Raw genomic sequence first — 17737 nt, forward strand, 5'->3', positions numbered from 1 at the left:
TGGAGACATATCTCTCCCTAGTTTACCATCCCTAGCTTAGTAATTTTCCCAACATCCTTAATTTAGTAATTCCTAGTTTTACCCTTCCAAGTTTGCTAGACTCCATTGCTTACTTTACAAGTTTACCTAGTTTACTGCCATACGTGGTAACTCTAGCTTACTTCTTGCCGATAACCCTAGTTTGCCATACCGACAACCCTAGTTCTTGCCGTTAACCCTAGTTTACTACCCCTAGTTAATAAGATCCGAACGTAGATCCCACCCGCCTGACAAAGATGGTAAGGCATGCCCCCCTCTCCTCTGGTAGAGGGCTTTTTAAGTGAGGGCTTTTTAAGTGAGGTACACTCTAGAACTTCAAATGATGGGGTTGCAAGAGCCATGACCAAAAAACTACTTTTATTTTGATTATTCGAATACCAAAAAGTTACTTGTATTTTGATTAGAAAAACGCATGCGCCTAAGTAGGAATTTTACATTATAGGTTGCAAACGTTGGAGTTACTCAAAGTTAGTCCGAAAACTTAATCATATTTTGATTAGACAAGGGCATCATGCGGGCCGCGGCCATGCTATATGATTTTAAAAAATGATTTTTTTTTGGGACAATAATTATATATATTTATATTAACCATAAAACAAGTGAATGATGCTGCAAATTGGCAACCTGATTGAAAGGAAACAAGTGCTAAGCAAGTGCTTTTATTACACGGCTGTGAGACCAAAACAACTGAAACAATAGCCACCCTTTTAAGTCACTGTGGCATTTTAGGAGGGGAAAAAAGGGCTTCTGGGAGGCACTAAAAAATCTCCTGAAGCTGGTATACATTTCTTTTGTTAGGATTCTCCAAGGTATTCTCTAAGGTATCTAAGGTGCTTCTGAGAAAGGGCTCTCTCTCTCTCTCTCTACCCATGTGAACCCCACTTATTCACCTGCATTATGATCCAAGAAGTGAAAAAAAAATGCATGAGGAATTTGATGTATGCTTGCATCAGGAGATTATATGCCACTATATGCACCAAGTGTGGTGGCTAAATGCACCAAGTATACTGGCTAAATGCACCAAGTGTGTGTGGTATTGCCCCTGCCTAACCTCATTAAAAAAAACCCATGCAGGAAGTCCAGAGCTTCAAAAATTTGCCCCGAGCTTCGTCCCCACCCTCTAGCCTAGAATTAGTGGAAAAATCTACACCACCACAAGAGAGCTTTCAAAAACTCTGGCCCTCTATTCCACCTGCTATGGTAGATGTGAACCTAAAAGTTGAAATGAAGGAAATAAGTGATTTGTTAAGATCCCCTGAACTTCTCCTGGCTTGCCTCTGTGTTAGAGCTCGACGCAACCAATGCATTCCATATGGTCTCCATATCTACACTGGGTATACTGCTTAATGTGTTTCCCCTAGTGGTCTCCATATCTACAATGGGTACACTGCTCAGTGTGTTTCCCTTTGTGGATACCCAATTCATATCTGGTAAATTATCTAAATTACTCAGTGCATCTCCTTCAAAAACCGAAGTCTGCAGCGACCCGAAATCCTCAGATGATGGTAAGAATGAGGGTTTGTCGTTGATATTGTCACTCTGCACAAAGGACTGGATAATAAAAGAATCTTCCTGTGCATCAAGGTCCATGCCCTCCTCTGCAATTTTCTCCGTCGGGTTATCAATAGAGGAAGACGAAGAGGCTCCTCCTGTTGTATCCTGCGATGATGAGATCAAGGGGGGTGAATTGTTGTTGTACTGCTCTGCCATTACTGCTTCAAGCTTAGCATCAAGGTTGCTTATCACTGACTCAGGTAAGATTGAATTGCAAAGAACTGTGTGATGGGGAAGGTTTGATGATGATAATGATGTGGGAGGTGCGGTGCTGAGTGGTAATGGGAAATTGAGGCGGGCACGGTCACCTCTGAGCTTGAAGGCAGCTCGGTCATAAGCCAAAGCAGCCTCTTCTGCGGTGTCAAAGGTGCCCAACCATAGCCGTGCCCTGTTGCGGGGCAGCCGGATCTCGGCAACCCACTTGCCCCAATGCCTCTGCCTCACTCCCCTGAACAGTTTCATAGGTGCAACATGCTTCATGGAGAGCACATTGGAGCCATAGCTCCAAGAAGGGCCCTGTACCTCTGGCCGCAGTTCGCGGTAGAGCTCTGACATTGTGTTGCTCCTTGTCAAGTTCACACCATAAGGGCTGCTTCCCCAATTGGGTAGCCCCTGCAATTGCAAAAACTGCAGCCATTGTAGAGGAAGGTAAGGGGGAGGAGCAGGGGCCTGGCCGAATATGGCCATGGGCACCTGCTGGACCATGGGAAATCTCTCGTCCTCCCGAACAAACTCAGATGAGCTCTTGGCACCCGTCTGTACAAAATCTATCACACCTCTGTGTTGGGGTAAGGGCATTCGCTCCTGCGCAAAATCAGAGGAGCGCTGCGCATGAATCTGCATAAAATTAACCATACCTCTTTGTTGTGTTGAGGACATCAAATCTCCTTTCTGTCTCTGTTGTGGTGGTGAGGACATGAAATCTCCCATATGTGCCTGTTGTGGTAAGGACATCAGATCCATCATATCTCTCTGCTGCGGTACCGACATCCGGTCCCCAGGAATGCTGGATGGAGGCAATGCACATGCCTGGGGAAAATCTCTCTTAGCAATGTCAGATGGTAAGGGGTGGCTATGGATTCGTGGGGTGGCTGTTGTGGCTGCTAGTGTGGTGGGCGAGCCATACCATGGGGCAGAATCATCAGCGTTGGTGGAAAGGCAGCTGGAGGAGCTGGAGCTAGTGGTGGGTTCAGGGCTTTCTGGGGATGAATCCAGAGGGGGAGGAACATGGCGAAGTGTGAAATTAGCGGGAAAGGTAAGGAGGGAGGGGTGTTTACAATGCTCCATTCACTGTGGAAGCTTACGAGCAGGCCGCAGTAACACACACACACACACACAGGGGTTCGACGAAGCAGGACACACACACACACACACACACACACAAAAACACGCACACACGCACACACGCACACAGAGAGGGGTTCGACGAAGCAGGAGAAATTCTGTAATTTTGTTGTATACAGCTTTGGTTTGTGTGCTAGCCTCTTAGGAGGTTTTGCGCAACGCTGCCAGGCTTTGTACTGCCCTGTGACCCTGCCCCACTTAAGCCCGCCCCGCCTTTACGACACCCCCTTTTGTCCTGACGCCGATCTCTCATCCTCCCCTATGCATCCATCTTACGCCACGTGCCCCCCATTCACTTGCCCCCCTTTGCACGTGTCTTTATGTTCACCTCCACCTGCCTGTTACCATCTCGACACGTGTCCCGTGTCGGAAGGCTCATCCTGCGCTGGCACGTAACGATTGGTCGGCTGGTGGTCACAGCTACCAGATTCGTAGAAAAATAGCAAGTCAACAGTCAAAGCTTTGATATTTTCTCTTTAAAACATTTTTAGGTTTTGGGGGGGACCTTTGGCCACGGAGTCTCCGACCTTATTATATCGTAGATATTTCCTCTAGAGTGCCAAGACCACTAAAAAAACATAACATCACATAACACGCATGCCATCACATAGCACGCATGACATAGTTTTACCGTTCTTCTCTCAAGGCTCGCTTCGCTTGTTGAACGGCCAAGTGGTATTAATTAATGCCCATACTAGTTATTGGCATGCATTAACTAACACTAGTACTCAACCCGCGCGTTGCTTCGGTATGTAAAAGACATTAAGAAGTGAAACGCAGGAATGGAAGCCAGAATACAAAGGGTCAATCGAAGGGATTTTTTCCTCTTATTTTTTAGAAATCCAGGATTTCTTTTTTCTCTCCTCTCCTTGTGCCTTGGTTGTCCATGGTTAATATGTAATAGATACCCCTCAAAGCATCCACAACACACAACTTCAAGAGGCCTAAAAAACGAAGGCTAGTTTAGGGGGACGAGAGAGACACACACACACACACGCATGCACGTATATATTTATATTAACGGCTTGTCCCATAGCCATTTCACATCTTCTAAAGCATATACAATTGTAAAGACCATGAGGTCTTACCAATCACTAATATTGAGACACCAAAGAGAAAAGAAAATAGATATACCCTCCTACTGTTCAACCTTGTGCAAGGGTCTTTTGTTTATCTTATCATGCAAGGGTCACTAGGGACTTGTCTCATGCCAATCAGAATTTTAAAAATAGTAATAATTAAATATACAAATTATTAAAAGATTATTTAGTCTTAGATAGAAGAGTGAGAAATCAAAAGAAAAAAGCAAGAAGAAGATAAATAATGTAAAAATAGTCACAATAAGATAATAAGCTTTAAGTTTTTGTATAAAACCTAAAAAGTACAAATTGAACCCAATTGCTTAATATTTTTTTAGCTTATGTTTTTAACGAGTTCACCTTTTTTAAATGCAATGTTTAGATTAAAAGAGTGGTGTTAAAAAAAATCCAACATAGTGATTAATGATTAAAAATATTATTGGACTATTTAGATTTGTTTGCAAAATGCATTGGGACTAACCTCGAGCTAGGAAAAATTGGGGTCAAGTCAATCTTAATAATGATTTTGAGGATCAAGTGTGCAAGTGAAAATGAGGGTCTTTGTTGAGGGTCAAGTTAGCCCATTATCAAATCAATGTCTCCTAAAATAAAGGGATAACTTGAATTGGCCTCGTTAAAAAAGGGATGATTTCAAAAGAAGTTCAATTTGATCTTGATGATAAGTGTACTCAAAAACATTACAATTGGGATGATTTACACTAGGGACAAATGATGGGCTATGGAAGTAGAGTGTGTGAGTTTGACGAGGGGGCTCACAACCTTTTTACCACCTAACATGGGGTAAATCGGCAATTATGGTTTGCTCGAGAGTCCTCTTTTAGTGGATATTCTTGAGTTTAAAGTATGGCCTAATATGCTAATAGCAGATATTCCATAAACAATAAAAGAGTGATGTGTGTGAGTTTAAAGAGGGCTTATCATAGATAACTTTTTTTCAGCCAACATGGAACAAATCGGCTAGCTCGAGAGTCCTCTTTCTAGATGTGGAACCAACAAACTCACTGATCATTTCATATGCCACCCAACATGGAACAAATCGGCTAGCTCGAGAGAGTCCTCTTTCTAGATGTGGAACCAACAAACTCACTGATCATTTCATATGCTACATAGCAATTAGGATTATTCCCTGGATGTTAAAAGAAACTTCTTCTTCTTCTTCTTCTTCTTCTCTCTCTCTCTCTCTCTCTCTCTCTCTCTCTCTCTCTCTCTCTCTCTCTCTCTCTCTCTCTCTCCATTTAATCAATAATAATATACGAGAAAAAAAATCATAATGGGTCTTTTCCTTGTAAAAGTTATAGTAGCTAGTGAAAAATTCATTATTCTGACTTCAAAACTACACTTCAAAATTACATAAAAATTGTTGTATGGATTCAAAATTACAAAATAGATAATATTTTTACATGTCTTTATGACACTCATAAGGAATGCCAACAAACTTGTTAGTTGCATTTACTAAAAAGTGAAATTGAATTCCATAGACGATCAACCACAACAACCATCAAGTTGCCTTATTGAATGCACTTGGTATAGTTGCAATAGATGTGATCAACCATAACAAAACTAATCACAATAGAAATCCATTGATGAGAAAAACTTACGAGCAAGCAAAGATCGATATAAGATGAGATATTATTGAATTGTAATTCTTAGCTTTTTCTTACTTTTAACGATTCTTTTTCTTTAAGCAACATGTTTAATGGTGAGGTCTACCTAAGTTCGTAACCTTATATAATGTAAGATTCCATTAAATTTGTGTAGTTTAATGATGGTAAATTTGAATGATTGCAGCACAAATTTGCAAAGATACGCTTTAAATTTATATAGTTTAATGATGGTTAATGATGGTAAAATGTGAATGATTATAGAACACTAATTTACATATATGCACTTCCAGTTTTGGCAACGCAATGTTTTTTTAATAAATACTGAGAATATGGATATTGATTCTCACCAAAATCATAAATTAAGATCTACTTCAATTTACGTCATATATACATATTATATTTGTGTTACACATACACTCACAAGCATACTTATTTTCAAAACCAGGTTTACAAAAAATAGGTTATTTCTAACAAAAAGAGGCCATTTTAAGGGTTTTTAAAACTAACTTTGTAAAATATAGATAAAACTTTCATATTACCCTCTTTTTAGCTTTTTTTAAGAGAACCTTTTTTTATATAACCTTGCAAGTTACCACTCAACTTTCAATGGTGTCATTACAATGATGTTGTGGTGAAGACATTGGCGAACTTGTGCTAGACATTGTGAGTAGAGTGTTTGGAAGAGTTTTTGATTCAAGTTGGCGAAGCACTCCATGTTAACCAAAGTGGTTAACACCTACGCTTGTGAGGATGTATTGTTAAATATTATACAAAACAAATAGAGGCTTCATACATTTTGGCTTACAAAAATCTTTAATGAAGGTGAAATATTGCTCATTTGTCTTCTTTGCAAGTTGTCGAGACTAAAGCTAACTTTTCACCCTAATACTTCACTTGCATTGGAATAAGCTCCTCTACTATCCATATTTTTGTACATTTAAGTCTCTTTGATTGGTTTAGATCTTAAATATTGTTGGCTTTATTGTTTGTGTGGTCTTCAACTACATTATCCCCATAATTCAAAGTATACATTCTCCTTACCTCCTTGCACCATTCCTCTTGTAATCCTCCCATTTACAGCTCTCAACCTCCTTTACGTAATCTTCCTCTGAAAATTTCTTTGCATGCTCAGTCTCACTAAGGTTGTTTAAACAATCCTCAAGCATGTGAAACTATCCCTTGTGTGATGTATTCTCTTGTTCAGATAATATTATCAATGTTTTCTAATTTTAAAGGTTATAGGAGGGGGCTTTGTGGGTGCCACAAAGTTTCCTAAGAGGAAAACTTCTTGAGCATCGTGTTATAATGCTTCTATACACCATGTTGATGTAAACATTATCTATTGTGAACCCCCTCTTCAAAAACTAAAGGTTACAATTTGTGTCCTGCTAAGGTGAGCAACATGTCTAGAGGTTATCGGTGATGGAGCTAATTACGATCATGCAACGTGCTGTAAATTATGCTAGGAAATTCTTCTCCTAAGGTGCACTAGAGTTTAGCTACTCTATTTGAATTTCTATGTCAAGAGCCCCAATCTATAATGCATAGAACAAAACAAAGAGGAAGAAATTACTAGTGCGGCCCTTATATCCAAAATCTAACGTGCTCTTTGTGTGTGTGCACATGCATGCGTGCTAGAGAGAGAGAGACCTATCACACTCGTCTTAACCTAAAAGTGGTATTTCCACCCCTTGGACATTTCGATGCTATTGCTCTCTTCCACTATAGGTGCCTAGGTTTGTGAGTCTCTAGCTTGTTGACTTTTCCATAATAAATGAGGCCCAAATGAGTCTTGAGGCTAGAGGCTCAAGGCCCAAGGTCAAACATGCAAGGACCAAAGCTCAAGCGTCAAGGCTTAAGACTCAAGGCCTAAGGTCGAAGGCATGAGGTTACTCAAGGCTTAAGTCTTGAGGCTCTATGCTATTTTTCTGATTCCATGTTAGTAAATTTCTCCTTCCCTTAGCTCTACTCCTCTCCAAGCTCCTCAAGAATTACACAATGGCAATGAGAGGGGTTTCTCTCCCATTCCATCTCACACAACGTTTCTCAACTCCCACCTGTCTCTTTTTACTTCCTCTTTCCCACTCATCACTCAAAGCTCTTCTCTCATAGCTCACGAGCTCCATTATGTGCAATGCCTCTGCTCCACTCTACTCTACAAAGAAGAAAAATCAAGAAGGTATGCTTTTTCACCAAATAATACTCTATGCAGGCTATCCCAAAGATAGCCATAACATAAAGCTTAAGATTATGTTAATCTCACATGACCTCACTTAAATTCAACAAATAAGAGCTCAAAGTGAGGTTCAGACACACACAATTGTAATGAAACTCACAAATCACAAAGAGAATTCACCATTAGAGCATTACATGAAGAATCAGCAAGAGAAAGAAAAGATATTAGTTTGTAGTTTAAGAGAATGCAATGTGTGGTCCTCTAGAAAGTAGACAAATTGACTTATATACAAACGGATAAGCTAAGTAATGGGGTGACATTTCACCCCAAAACTCAATCATACCTTAGTCTAGCTTTCTACCCCTTTATTTTCTATATAATAATTAATTATCATAGGCATATTATCGATCATACCCTAAATCTGTCAACAACAAGTTTCTAGTGCTACACTTTACCCTGAATCTGTCTAGTTCTGCTCATTTACTATAGGTAACCTGTCTGTGGTTGATGTAGACGTGTTGAATCTACAATGTGACTATAGCTTAGGCACCTAGTCCTTTCTATGATGGCGTTGATAAGCCCAAATCACTTTGTCATTGAGTCTTAAGTCATTCCCAGACTTTGACCATGTGTTGCCCTTAACATCCTTAGCATTATTGTGGCTGAAACTAACTATTTTTTAAGCTACTATTTTCGATAATAAGCACTCCAATTCTAACCAATCTTTATGCTTTTTTTGATGGCATTGATAAGCTCAAATCACTTTGTCATTGAGTCTTAAGTAATACCCAAACTTTTCCCATCAGTTGCCCTTGATATCCTCGACATTATTATGACCAGGACTAAGTTGCTATTTTTGGTAAGTGATCCAATTCTGACCAATTTTTGTGTTTGAACTAATGAATCCTTGCTATCTATTAGATCACTAGCTTGGTCACTATCAACCACAACCTAATACTTTTAGGTAGTTAGTTTTACTCCAATCAATCTTTTAGGTATTTAGTTTCACTTTCATGCAAGACTTAATTTAACTCTAATCAATCTTGCATATCATTATGCTTGGCCTTCCAGGCATGCTTGGCATATCCAAATTTGATGAGACTCATAAATTTAGAAAATTCCCAAGGGGATTCCTAACAATCATGTGATTGTTTTTCTTTGCAATATATATGTTGACTTTATCATGTGCCTTATCACTCTCTAAACTTCCTTGTGGGAGGTGGGGGAGACAGCCTAGCGATAAGCGCTCTTTCCCTACACCGCGACGACAGGCCAGGGTTCAATACCTGCCCCCTTCTCCTGCATGCCATTAGGCATGTGGCCTATCAAATTCTGTCTCAAAAAAATAACCTCGCAATACCAAAAAAAAAAAAACTTCCTTTTGGCTTTAGCCTATTTTCAATTATGGGGAGTCTCTTTTAAGTCAACCTATGCCACATAATTGGATCATGACACTAATTTATCACGTTCCCAAATGCTATCTCCCCTTGGAATTTGTTCCATACTCGTTGGGTTGGAGGTACAATTACAGATTTGGCATACTAAAATGATTTTTACATACTAAAATGATTTTTGCATACTATTGGGGTAATGAAAGCTGGAGGAGTCAAGCCCACATTTTTTTTTTGGAAAAGCCCCTTTGGGGGATCCAATGCAAGCATTGCACCACTCACACACACCACGGATATCAAGGTTTGAACCCGGTCCATTCGTTTGGGTAGGGTAGAATGACCACTAGGGCTAGAGATCAAAGATTGTTGTGCCAAAGAATGACCTTGCCATTGCTCTCTAGAATGGCAACCCCATAATGACCTTGCCATTGCTATCTAGAATAGAAACACACCATTTTGATCAAGATGAACCCATACATCAAATAATGACTTTGGCACTTAACATTGTTTTAGCACTATATGGGCATAGAGTTGCAACCTGTGTACAAGCTAATAATATGGTATTGTGGTGTGTAAAACCAACCTTAGTTGAGTGTCAATTGATTTAATGGAATTTTGCAAGGAATTTTGGAGACCAAGGATTAGTTTCAATATGGTGAAGTGACATGTGATGAAGAGAAGTGGATGAAAGCATTGAGCTGCTTGCATCAATGCAAGTAAGCAGCATCAATGAGTACTTGCATTGATGGATATCAAACATGAGGTGCCAAATTATGGCTCTCCTTTGAACAATTGACATAAAAATTATTCACAAATCTCTTTTTTTAAGTTTAATTATATATTATATTCTATTAAGTAAGGCACCAGAATAGCTGTAACTGCCTTCTAACTGCCCCATTGTGAAAACTAGTCTCTTTATATAATGAATTAAGCATTATCATGCATGCTACAGTTACATAACTGTAGAAAGATCACCAACTTCTTGAAGTGTTGCCTTTGTGATCAATCAAGCCAGTTTGCAAGTCTTGGGGTTCACAGAAGGCTCCCCTACTATGAAGAAAATCAAGGCCCTTGCTACCTCATGATATACTACTTCCTACATAGGATGATGGACAGTAAGACACCAACTAAGAGAGTAGTCACACCTGTACATTGCATTACTGACACAACTCGGGGCATGGTTTTGGATACACCGAATCCGAATACCCTTCCACATTGGAGCAGTTCCACACATGATGTGAAGATGTTACATTTAGAGTGATGTTTGTGAGATAGATATCCAGATAAGGAGACTCTGGTAGACCTTGGAAGTTACCTGCTAATGTGATGTTATCCCCTACCACATTCTTTATATATATTCGCTCCACATGAGGTATGGCATCACGGTCATACTTATCATCAGGGTGTTCACCATAGAAGCCCGTGAACCCAATGCCAGTCCTCACATTCCGTAACACAACATTTGAGACATAGACATCTTTGACATAGCCACCCCTCCCTCGGGCTGACTTCACACGTACCCCGGTAGCACCATGGTGGACTACCACATCATCCACATACACATTTGAGATTCCACCTGACATTTCACTGCCCATAGCGATCCCTGCACTTGAACGTGTACCGCCTGCGATGCGCCGGATGATTATATGTGAGCTCGGGAGTCCATAGGTGATGCCATATTCATCCCAGCCACTCTTTATAGAGATAAGATCATCCCCATTATCGATGTAGCAGTCTTCAACGCATAGATACGTGCTTGAGTCTGCAAAAATGACCAATGGATCCATGTTGTCATATGATAGCATAGGATCCTCTTATCATGATGGCATAATACATTTATTGTCATATAAGAAAATATTTTTCCTCTTATGCTGCAAGGGGAAAAAGGAAGACTTGTTTCATGACAGTAGTTGCACAACATACCCGGATCAATCCCATCTGTGTTGGGTGACTCCGTCGGAGCTAGAATGGTAAGGAACTGGATGAGCACATTGCTACATATCCCACAAATCACCATAATGAAAAATCAATGAGAAGAAAGAGGTAGCAAAAAGATACAGGGGTTGCCAGAGAAAATGCTTGTATTTTGATGCAATAAGGGATTTGAATACCACAAGGCCTAAAACCCAACATATGAGAAAAGCCCATTTATTTGAAACAATTTTCTAGCAAACCCAATAACTTTGTGTAAGGCATAGATGCCCACAGTAATGCAGAAAATCTTGCCAAGTATAAACAGTACATAGTTTAGGGGAAACCTGCAGTACACTGGATGGATGTTCCAAAATGGAGAGTTTTTAAAGGTTAAGTTTGAGATGATGATGTCCTGAGAATGCATGAGTTCCACCAAATGGCCACGTGTGAATTCGAGTCTACCCTTGGCAAACAGCTTCCACCAAACAGCTCCTTGACCATCAACAGTCCCATTATCACCTACCAATGCATCAGCTGTTTGGTGAACTGCAGGAGATACCATGCTTTACAAGAGCAAATAAATCAATGCACACATGAAATACATACATATTGCATACATGCATACATACATAAATACATGCATGCATGCATGCACGCAGACATACATACATTCACATATATATAGAAACACAACCAAAGACATCGTTACTTTAAACTTTGCTTGAAGATATATAGCCTTGGTTTTAACATAGCATACCTGTAATTACAACATCTGTGAGATTCTCACCATGAATCAGACTGATGTGCCTGCCACCCGGCAACTCTCTTCCTCTTCCATAAGAGGGTAATGGGTCAATGATAGGCCACTCTTTAGGGTCCTGAAAGGCTCAAAATTACTCGCTTATAAGTAGCTTTAAAGGGAGCTCAGAATTTATTGTGTGTGCTAGAGCATAGAAATACATGTTCCTCTTGGAGAGAAGTCTTCCATTTTCTTTGTGTTTGTGTGTGTGTGCATGCACATGCGCGTATATGCATGCATATATAAATGAATGCACGCATGCAAGCGCGCATTATATATATATATACTTACTGATACATGTATGTATGTATGTATGTATGTATAAGAATGTATGTATCCATGTATAAATGCATGCATGCAAGTAGGTATCATATGTTCTTACCTGTGATCCAAGTATTATAGCGTCCTTGTCTAAGAAGAGAGTAAAGTGGCTGGTCAAATTGAAGCTTCCTGTTAGCCATTTACCAGCTGGTACATAGAGCTGACCACCCCCTTTGTCTGCAAAAGAGCTAAGATAGAAGATAGCATCTTGAAAGGCATGGGTGTTTAGCATCTTGCCATCACCCACTGCACCGAACTTCGTTATAGAGGAACTGTGAGCTCTGTATGGTGGAGTTCTCAGGCTTGCACAGAAATCTTCATTAGGAGAACTTGCTGGTGCAGGGGGGTGACCATCTGTTTCTTGAGACTTCTTCCATGCATTGACATGAAGTGCATAGTTTCCAAGCAGAGAATGAACCAGGCAAGTGAGGAAAAAAACACTCTGCAATACCTGTAAAAGCACTCAAGGTTATCATTAGCATAAAGAAGGTAAGAGGTTTTGGTCACAAAAGTTTATAATGTACTTACTGCATTCAAGAATTTGGTGTTTCCAAGAGCCCAATTTGATGTGTTATGTTACCCTAGAGTCCAATTTGATGCCAAAATGGAAGAGTGTGTGTGCGCACGTGTGCATACACCACCGTGTTGGCTTTTTTATGATGTTTCATGTCTCAAGAGTACAAGTTTGTGGGCTTTGCTGGTTCTGATGGTTTCTAAGAGCCCAATTTGTTGTGTTATGATATCCTAGAGCCCAATTTGATGCCTTATTGTGTGTGTTTGTGTGTGCTCTCGCACGTGCATGTGCTTGCTTTTTTTAGTAGCTCAAATTACCAACCACTATGTTGGCTTTTTGATGGGTTTTTCTTGTCTCAGGAGCTCTAGTTTATGAGCTTTGCTCTCTCAAAGGGTTCAAATGAGGGGTTTTTGAAGCCCTGATCACCTACCATGGTGGTGGTTTTCTGGTTTTTGTAGCCCTAATCACCTACCATCTTGGCGGTTTTCTTTATGGGCTGAGTTGGATGATCTCTGAAAGACCAAGTGATATATCATCAGAGAGGCCCAGGCTTTTTGAATGCAAGGGAAGAAGAAAGCAAAATTGCAAACTTCAGAGAAGCCAATGTAAGCTCATAAAGCAAGCAGTGCAATGCAAACTTACAAGGTTCTTCGTGGGCAAGCAGAGTTGAGAGGAGGGCACTTACAAGGTTCTTCATAAGCTGTAACTCCAATTTGTGGGGGTTCCTTAGATGGGTTGCTGGGACAAGCTGGTACCCTTTCATGGAAGCCAAAAAGCAGTGGGATAGAAAAGCTGAGAGGATTGTGTGTGTGTGTGTGTGTGTGTGTGTGAGAGAGAGAGAGAGAGAGAGAGAGAGAGCAAGAAGAGGAAGACAAGCTGTACAGAGGTCAATTCACAAAAGCGCGCCAGTGTACTAAGGCCTCGCCCAAACCATGCGTTTCCCAAAGAGAGAGAAAGGAAACTCATCATAGAGAGACAGAGAGAGAGAGAGCAGCATATCTCCCGTGATTGGCCTGCGCACCATCAGTGCACGGCTAGAGTGGCCTTCAAAATATAAATATACCTTAAGATTTTGAAGGTTTAAGTTTTTGGTAATATTTCCTCCTTGTTAATTAATGGTTTAAACCATTACATTGGTTGTCCCACCACCCATAATTAGCAGAATATACAAAATATATATATATATATAATATCGGGCTCTTGTTCTAGTGTTTAAAGGGGGTGGATTGTAACGTGGAGGTACCAGGTTCTATCCCACCTAGACACCCGATAGCTACCTTGCCCTCGCATTGTAGAGGAGATGACGCGTCCTCACGGAATATGTTTCTCCCTTCTAGTAGTCGCCAATTTTATTTTATTTTTAAAAAATTGGGAGCAAAGTACTCCATGAGGACCCTCATATCTTTAAAAAAAAATATACCAAAATTGCCTGCACTTCCATGTGATGAAAATTTTCCACTTATAGATAAGAAAAGTTCATTAGTCTCTGGTTCTCAACCTGTGGCCCATGGTCTTTTGAACTCTTTATAAAGCTCTCTAGTGTTAATATAATAATTATCTGTTCATTAAACTGCATAGGCCTAGGTAGACCTTGGTTGTTTGCACATCAAAGACTCAAAGGTCCCTTGTGATTGTTGGTCTTCAACCACTACTTAACCTTTTTGGGCTCATGATGCCTTATAAATTAGTAAAAAAACTAATTCAAGCCCTAGTATAGGGTGTTAGGTTTCAAGAGTATATGTTTATAAATTAGTAAAGAATCTAATTGAAGCCTAAGTATAGGGTGTTAGGTTTCAAGAGTATATGTTTATAAATAAGTAAAGAATCCAATTGAAGCCTAAGTATAGGGTGTTAGGTTTCAAGAGTATATGTTTGTAAATTAGTAAAGAATCTAATTGAAGCCTAAGTATAGGGTGTTAGGTTTCAAGAGTATATGTTTGTAAATTAGTAAAGAATCTAATTGAAGCCTAAGTATAGGGTGTTAGGTTTCAAGAGTATATGTTTGTAAATTAGTAAAGAATCTAATTGAAGCCTAAGTATAGGGTGTTAGGTTTCAAGAGTATATATTTGTGTGTCCGTGGAGGAGTGTTTGTGTGAATGTGTGTATGGATGTCTCTCATGTGTGTACATATTAAGCCCAAGTATAGGGTGTTAGGTTTCAAGAGTGTATGTTTGTGTGCCCACGCATGAGCGTTTATGTGAATGTGTGTATGGATGTCTCTCGTGTGTACATACTAAAAGAGATTGTATTTTGACATATATGACAAAATACATATATATTAATAGCAATGTGTGCTATTAATACATATGTACAAAATATGGGTGTCAAATTTTCTTTCACATTAATTAATTAGTTGTAGTAGTAAAACCTTAGGAGTAGGTTGAAGAGAAATGAAAGCCTTAGGACTTAAGGCTTACGTGTGATTTGAGTTAAATTTTAATAATAATGGAATTTTAAAGATGTCTCTCGATGCTTCTTCGGATGTATATAAAAGGTGGATTGCAGCAGTTGAAGCCATTCAAGGCAGTGGCCTCCAAAGTATGAGAGAGAGAGAGAGAGAGAGAGAGAGAGAGAGAGATGTGCCATTTTGTGATCTGCGCTTGAGAGAGAGATGCACCGTTTTGTGATCTTTTTAAAAAAAATTAACCTTAGCATTCGACCAAGGTTACTCTAATTATATATTAGTGCCCAATGGGCACTAATATATTAATTGAGACTCATGTCTTACCTAATTGTTGTGCCAGCATTCTAATGTTTATACACGTATTAATAGCACTGTAATTTATTAATACTCCACCCTCCACCTAGCATTCATCATCTTCCTCACAAAAGGATCCCCCTTTTTTACAAACCAGTTTGTGAAGAAAATAAAGGCAACTTGCCATTGCATAAACGGGGGGGGGGGAGAGAGAGAGAGAGAGAGAGAGAGAGAGAGAGAGAGAGAGAATGCAAGACACATAAAGAAGGTGAGAATTACTACCAAATAGATTTGCCAAAGTTAGTTATTGAAATATAAAGACAATTATTTGTATTTTTTCAAAATTTCTCTCTCAAGACTCCAAATAAGGGGGTTATTCATGCACGTGGAATCATGATTTGTAGCTAATTTTAAAAAAGTGACTTGTACTCAAGAATCATGGCATTGCGTCGTCGTCTTTTTTTAAAAGCTACAAGACCTATATTACTTTATGTCTTGCTTTTTCATTCATCTATATAAAAATGTAAAAGTGTGTCACATGAAAATCCTAGGGCATGAAGTATATTGAGGGTTTTTACATGTGTTGAAATTTTGGAATGAATTTCAATATGGTGCATGGGCAAAGGTTGATCATCCAAAGATTATTTGTTTGTGAAATTGTAAAGGTAGAGAGAATTTAGGTGATTGGCACATAATCGATGAGTGATTTGTGGAGATTTTATGGAGTGATTCAAGGAGATAAAAGTGCATGTAGATGCATTCACGTTTAGAGATAATCGATGAGTGATTTGTGGAGATTTTATGGAGTGTTTCAAGGAGATAAAAGTGCATGTAGATGCATTCACGTTTAGAGATAAAATTGCATCTAGATGCACTTTTAGATGCTCACATTTGGAGATAAAAGTGCATCTAGATACTCATGTTTGGATTTACAAAAGCATGTACTTGGAGCTCACATTTGTGTGAGATATAATGTTTTTTTTCTTTAAGTCTAAATCTTGTGTGCTTAGTGCATTTTATTTGTGCGTTAACTATGGATTGGCTTACTTATGATCTTCCCTAGCTCATTACTTCGATTCTTTATTACTTACAATCTCTTGACTATGGATTGGCTTACTTTTGATCCTCCCTAGCTCATTACTTTTGATTCTTTATTGCTTACAATCTTTTAACTATGGATTGGCTTACTTTTGATCCTCCCTAGCTCATTACTTTGTATCAAAGCCAAGACAGGTGAGGCTTAGCAATTAATGATTTGATTAGCACTTACATCAAGGGATTAGGGTAGAGCTATAATGATATAGTGATCCCCCTTCTCTTCCATGTGTGATTAAGGTAGTTCTTTAGAGAGAGAGAGAGAGAGAGAGAGAGAGAGAGAGAGAGAGAGAGAGAGAGAGAGAGAGAGAGAGAGAGAGAGAGCTCTAACTTGGGGTCACAACCTCACTAGCTCTCTAAGAGCCTCTTGGGATTACAACCTTTCAAAGCACCTAAACATCAACCACTCTACTATCAAAGTAGAGTGGTGATTGTGGCTTCATATTTTAGCCCCCTATCTAGAGTACCAATTCTTCCCCATGTGATGTGGTATGATTGCAAGTTGCTAGCAACCTGGAAGTAGTAGCCTCAACATTGGTGCATTTCCCACCATCCTAGAGTGGGAAGAAACAAGTAGACTCAAATGTGAAATCGCCTATGGGTGATTTGGTCATCCAAATGACTTCCTTGGCCTCCAACAAAAATTGGTGGGCCAAGCTATAGCTTGACATAAAATGGACCCAATGAACTGTAAGGTGTGACCGTGGGATATAGTCCAAATGAAATTCCAATGAACAACAATGAATTAACGTGTAATGGAAGTCTATAAGCACCAAAGTACCTACAAATATCTCTAGTATAACTTGGAACTACAAATATACATGCAATGGTGGAGGTTTGTGGTGGACATAGGAAAGTCTACCCTATATCTATAGTCTAATTTGGCACTAGAAATATAAGATAAATATAAATCTCATATATTATTCTTTGCTCTTAACTTGCGTGATTCAGTTTCTTGACGTAACACTTGACAAATGCCCCACATTCAAGTCACACCCAAAATTTTAAAGTGCACAATAATCAATCAATTTCTCATGTGACACTCAAATCTTTAAAGTGCACGCTCAAAGTTTTAAAGTGCATAAAAAAATCAATTTCCTATGTGATGCTCAATGAGATAAAAAGAAAGGGTTGTGTGTCTTGGAACATGAGACCGAATGCAAGGGTTGTGTCCTTGAACATGAACG

At 39.4% G+C, this 17737-nt stretch overlaps 2 protein-coding genes across 2 annotated transcripts; both read right to left on the reverse strand.

Annotated features, from left to right (window-relative positions):
- Positions 1-667: 667 nt before the first annotated feature.
- Positions 668-3119, reverse strand: LOC147614374 (uncharacterized). Its single transcript, XM_086780912.1, has one exon. It carries the CDS (start codon positions 2878-2880, stop codon positions 1285-1287), a length of 1596 nt encoding a protein of 531 aa, XP_086637038.1. The 5' UTR covers positions 2881-3119; the 3' UTR covers positions 668-1284.
- A 6986-nt stretch (positions 3120-10105) lies between these two features.
- On the reverse strand, positions 10106-13786 carry LOC147614375 (putative polygalacturonase). Its single transcript, XM_086780911.1, has 6 exons — positions 13442-13786; positions 12304-12693; positions 11880-12000; positions 11467-11641; positions 11132-11202; positions 10106-10970 (listed from the first exon to the last, which is right to left on the reverse strand). Exons 1-6 carry the CDS (start codon positions 13517-13519, stop codon positions 10366-10368), a joined length of 1440 nt encoding a protein of 479 aa, XP_086637037.1. The 5' UTR covers positions 13520-13786; the 3' UTR covers positions 10106-10365.
- Positions 13787-17737: the final 3951 nt, after the last annotated feature.

Source organism: Cibotium barometz, chromosome 42 (assembly GCF_041138505.1).
Source record: "Cibotium barometz isolate CiBa-2024 chromosome 42, ASM4113850v1, whole genome shotgun sequence".
Lineage (NCBI taxonomy): Eukaryota > Viridiplantae > Streptophyta > Polypodiopsida > Cyatheales > Cibotiaceae > Cibotium > Cibotium barometz.

Bases quoted from the DNA above. Each gene is read 5' to 3' on its own strand.
- LOC147614374 (XM_086780912.1), bottom strand. From the start codon at position 2,880: ATGGAGCATTGTAAACACCCCTCCCTCCTTACCTTTCCCGCTAATTTC.
- LOC147614375 (XM_086780911.1), bottom strand. From the start codon at position 13,519: ATGAAAGGGTACCAGCTTGTCCCAGCAACCCATCTAAGGAACCCCCAC. The intron at 11,203-11,466 runs GTTTCCCCTAAA...TGGGATATGTAG, and splicing joins ATCCATCCAGTGTACTGCAG to CAATGTGCTCATCCAGTTCC. The intron at 10,971-11,131 runs GTATGTTGTGCA...TCATTTTTGCAG, and splicing joins CACAGATGGGATTGATCCGG to ACTCAAGCACGTATCTATGC.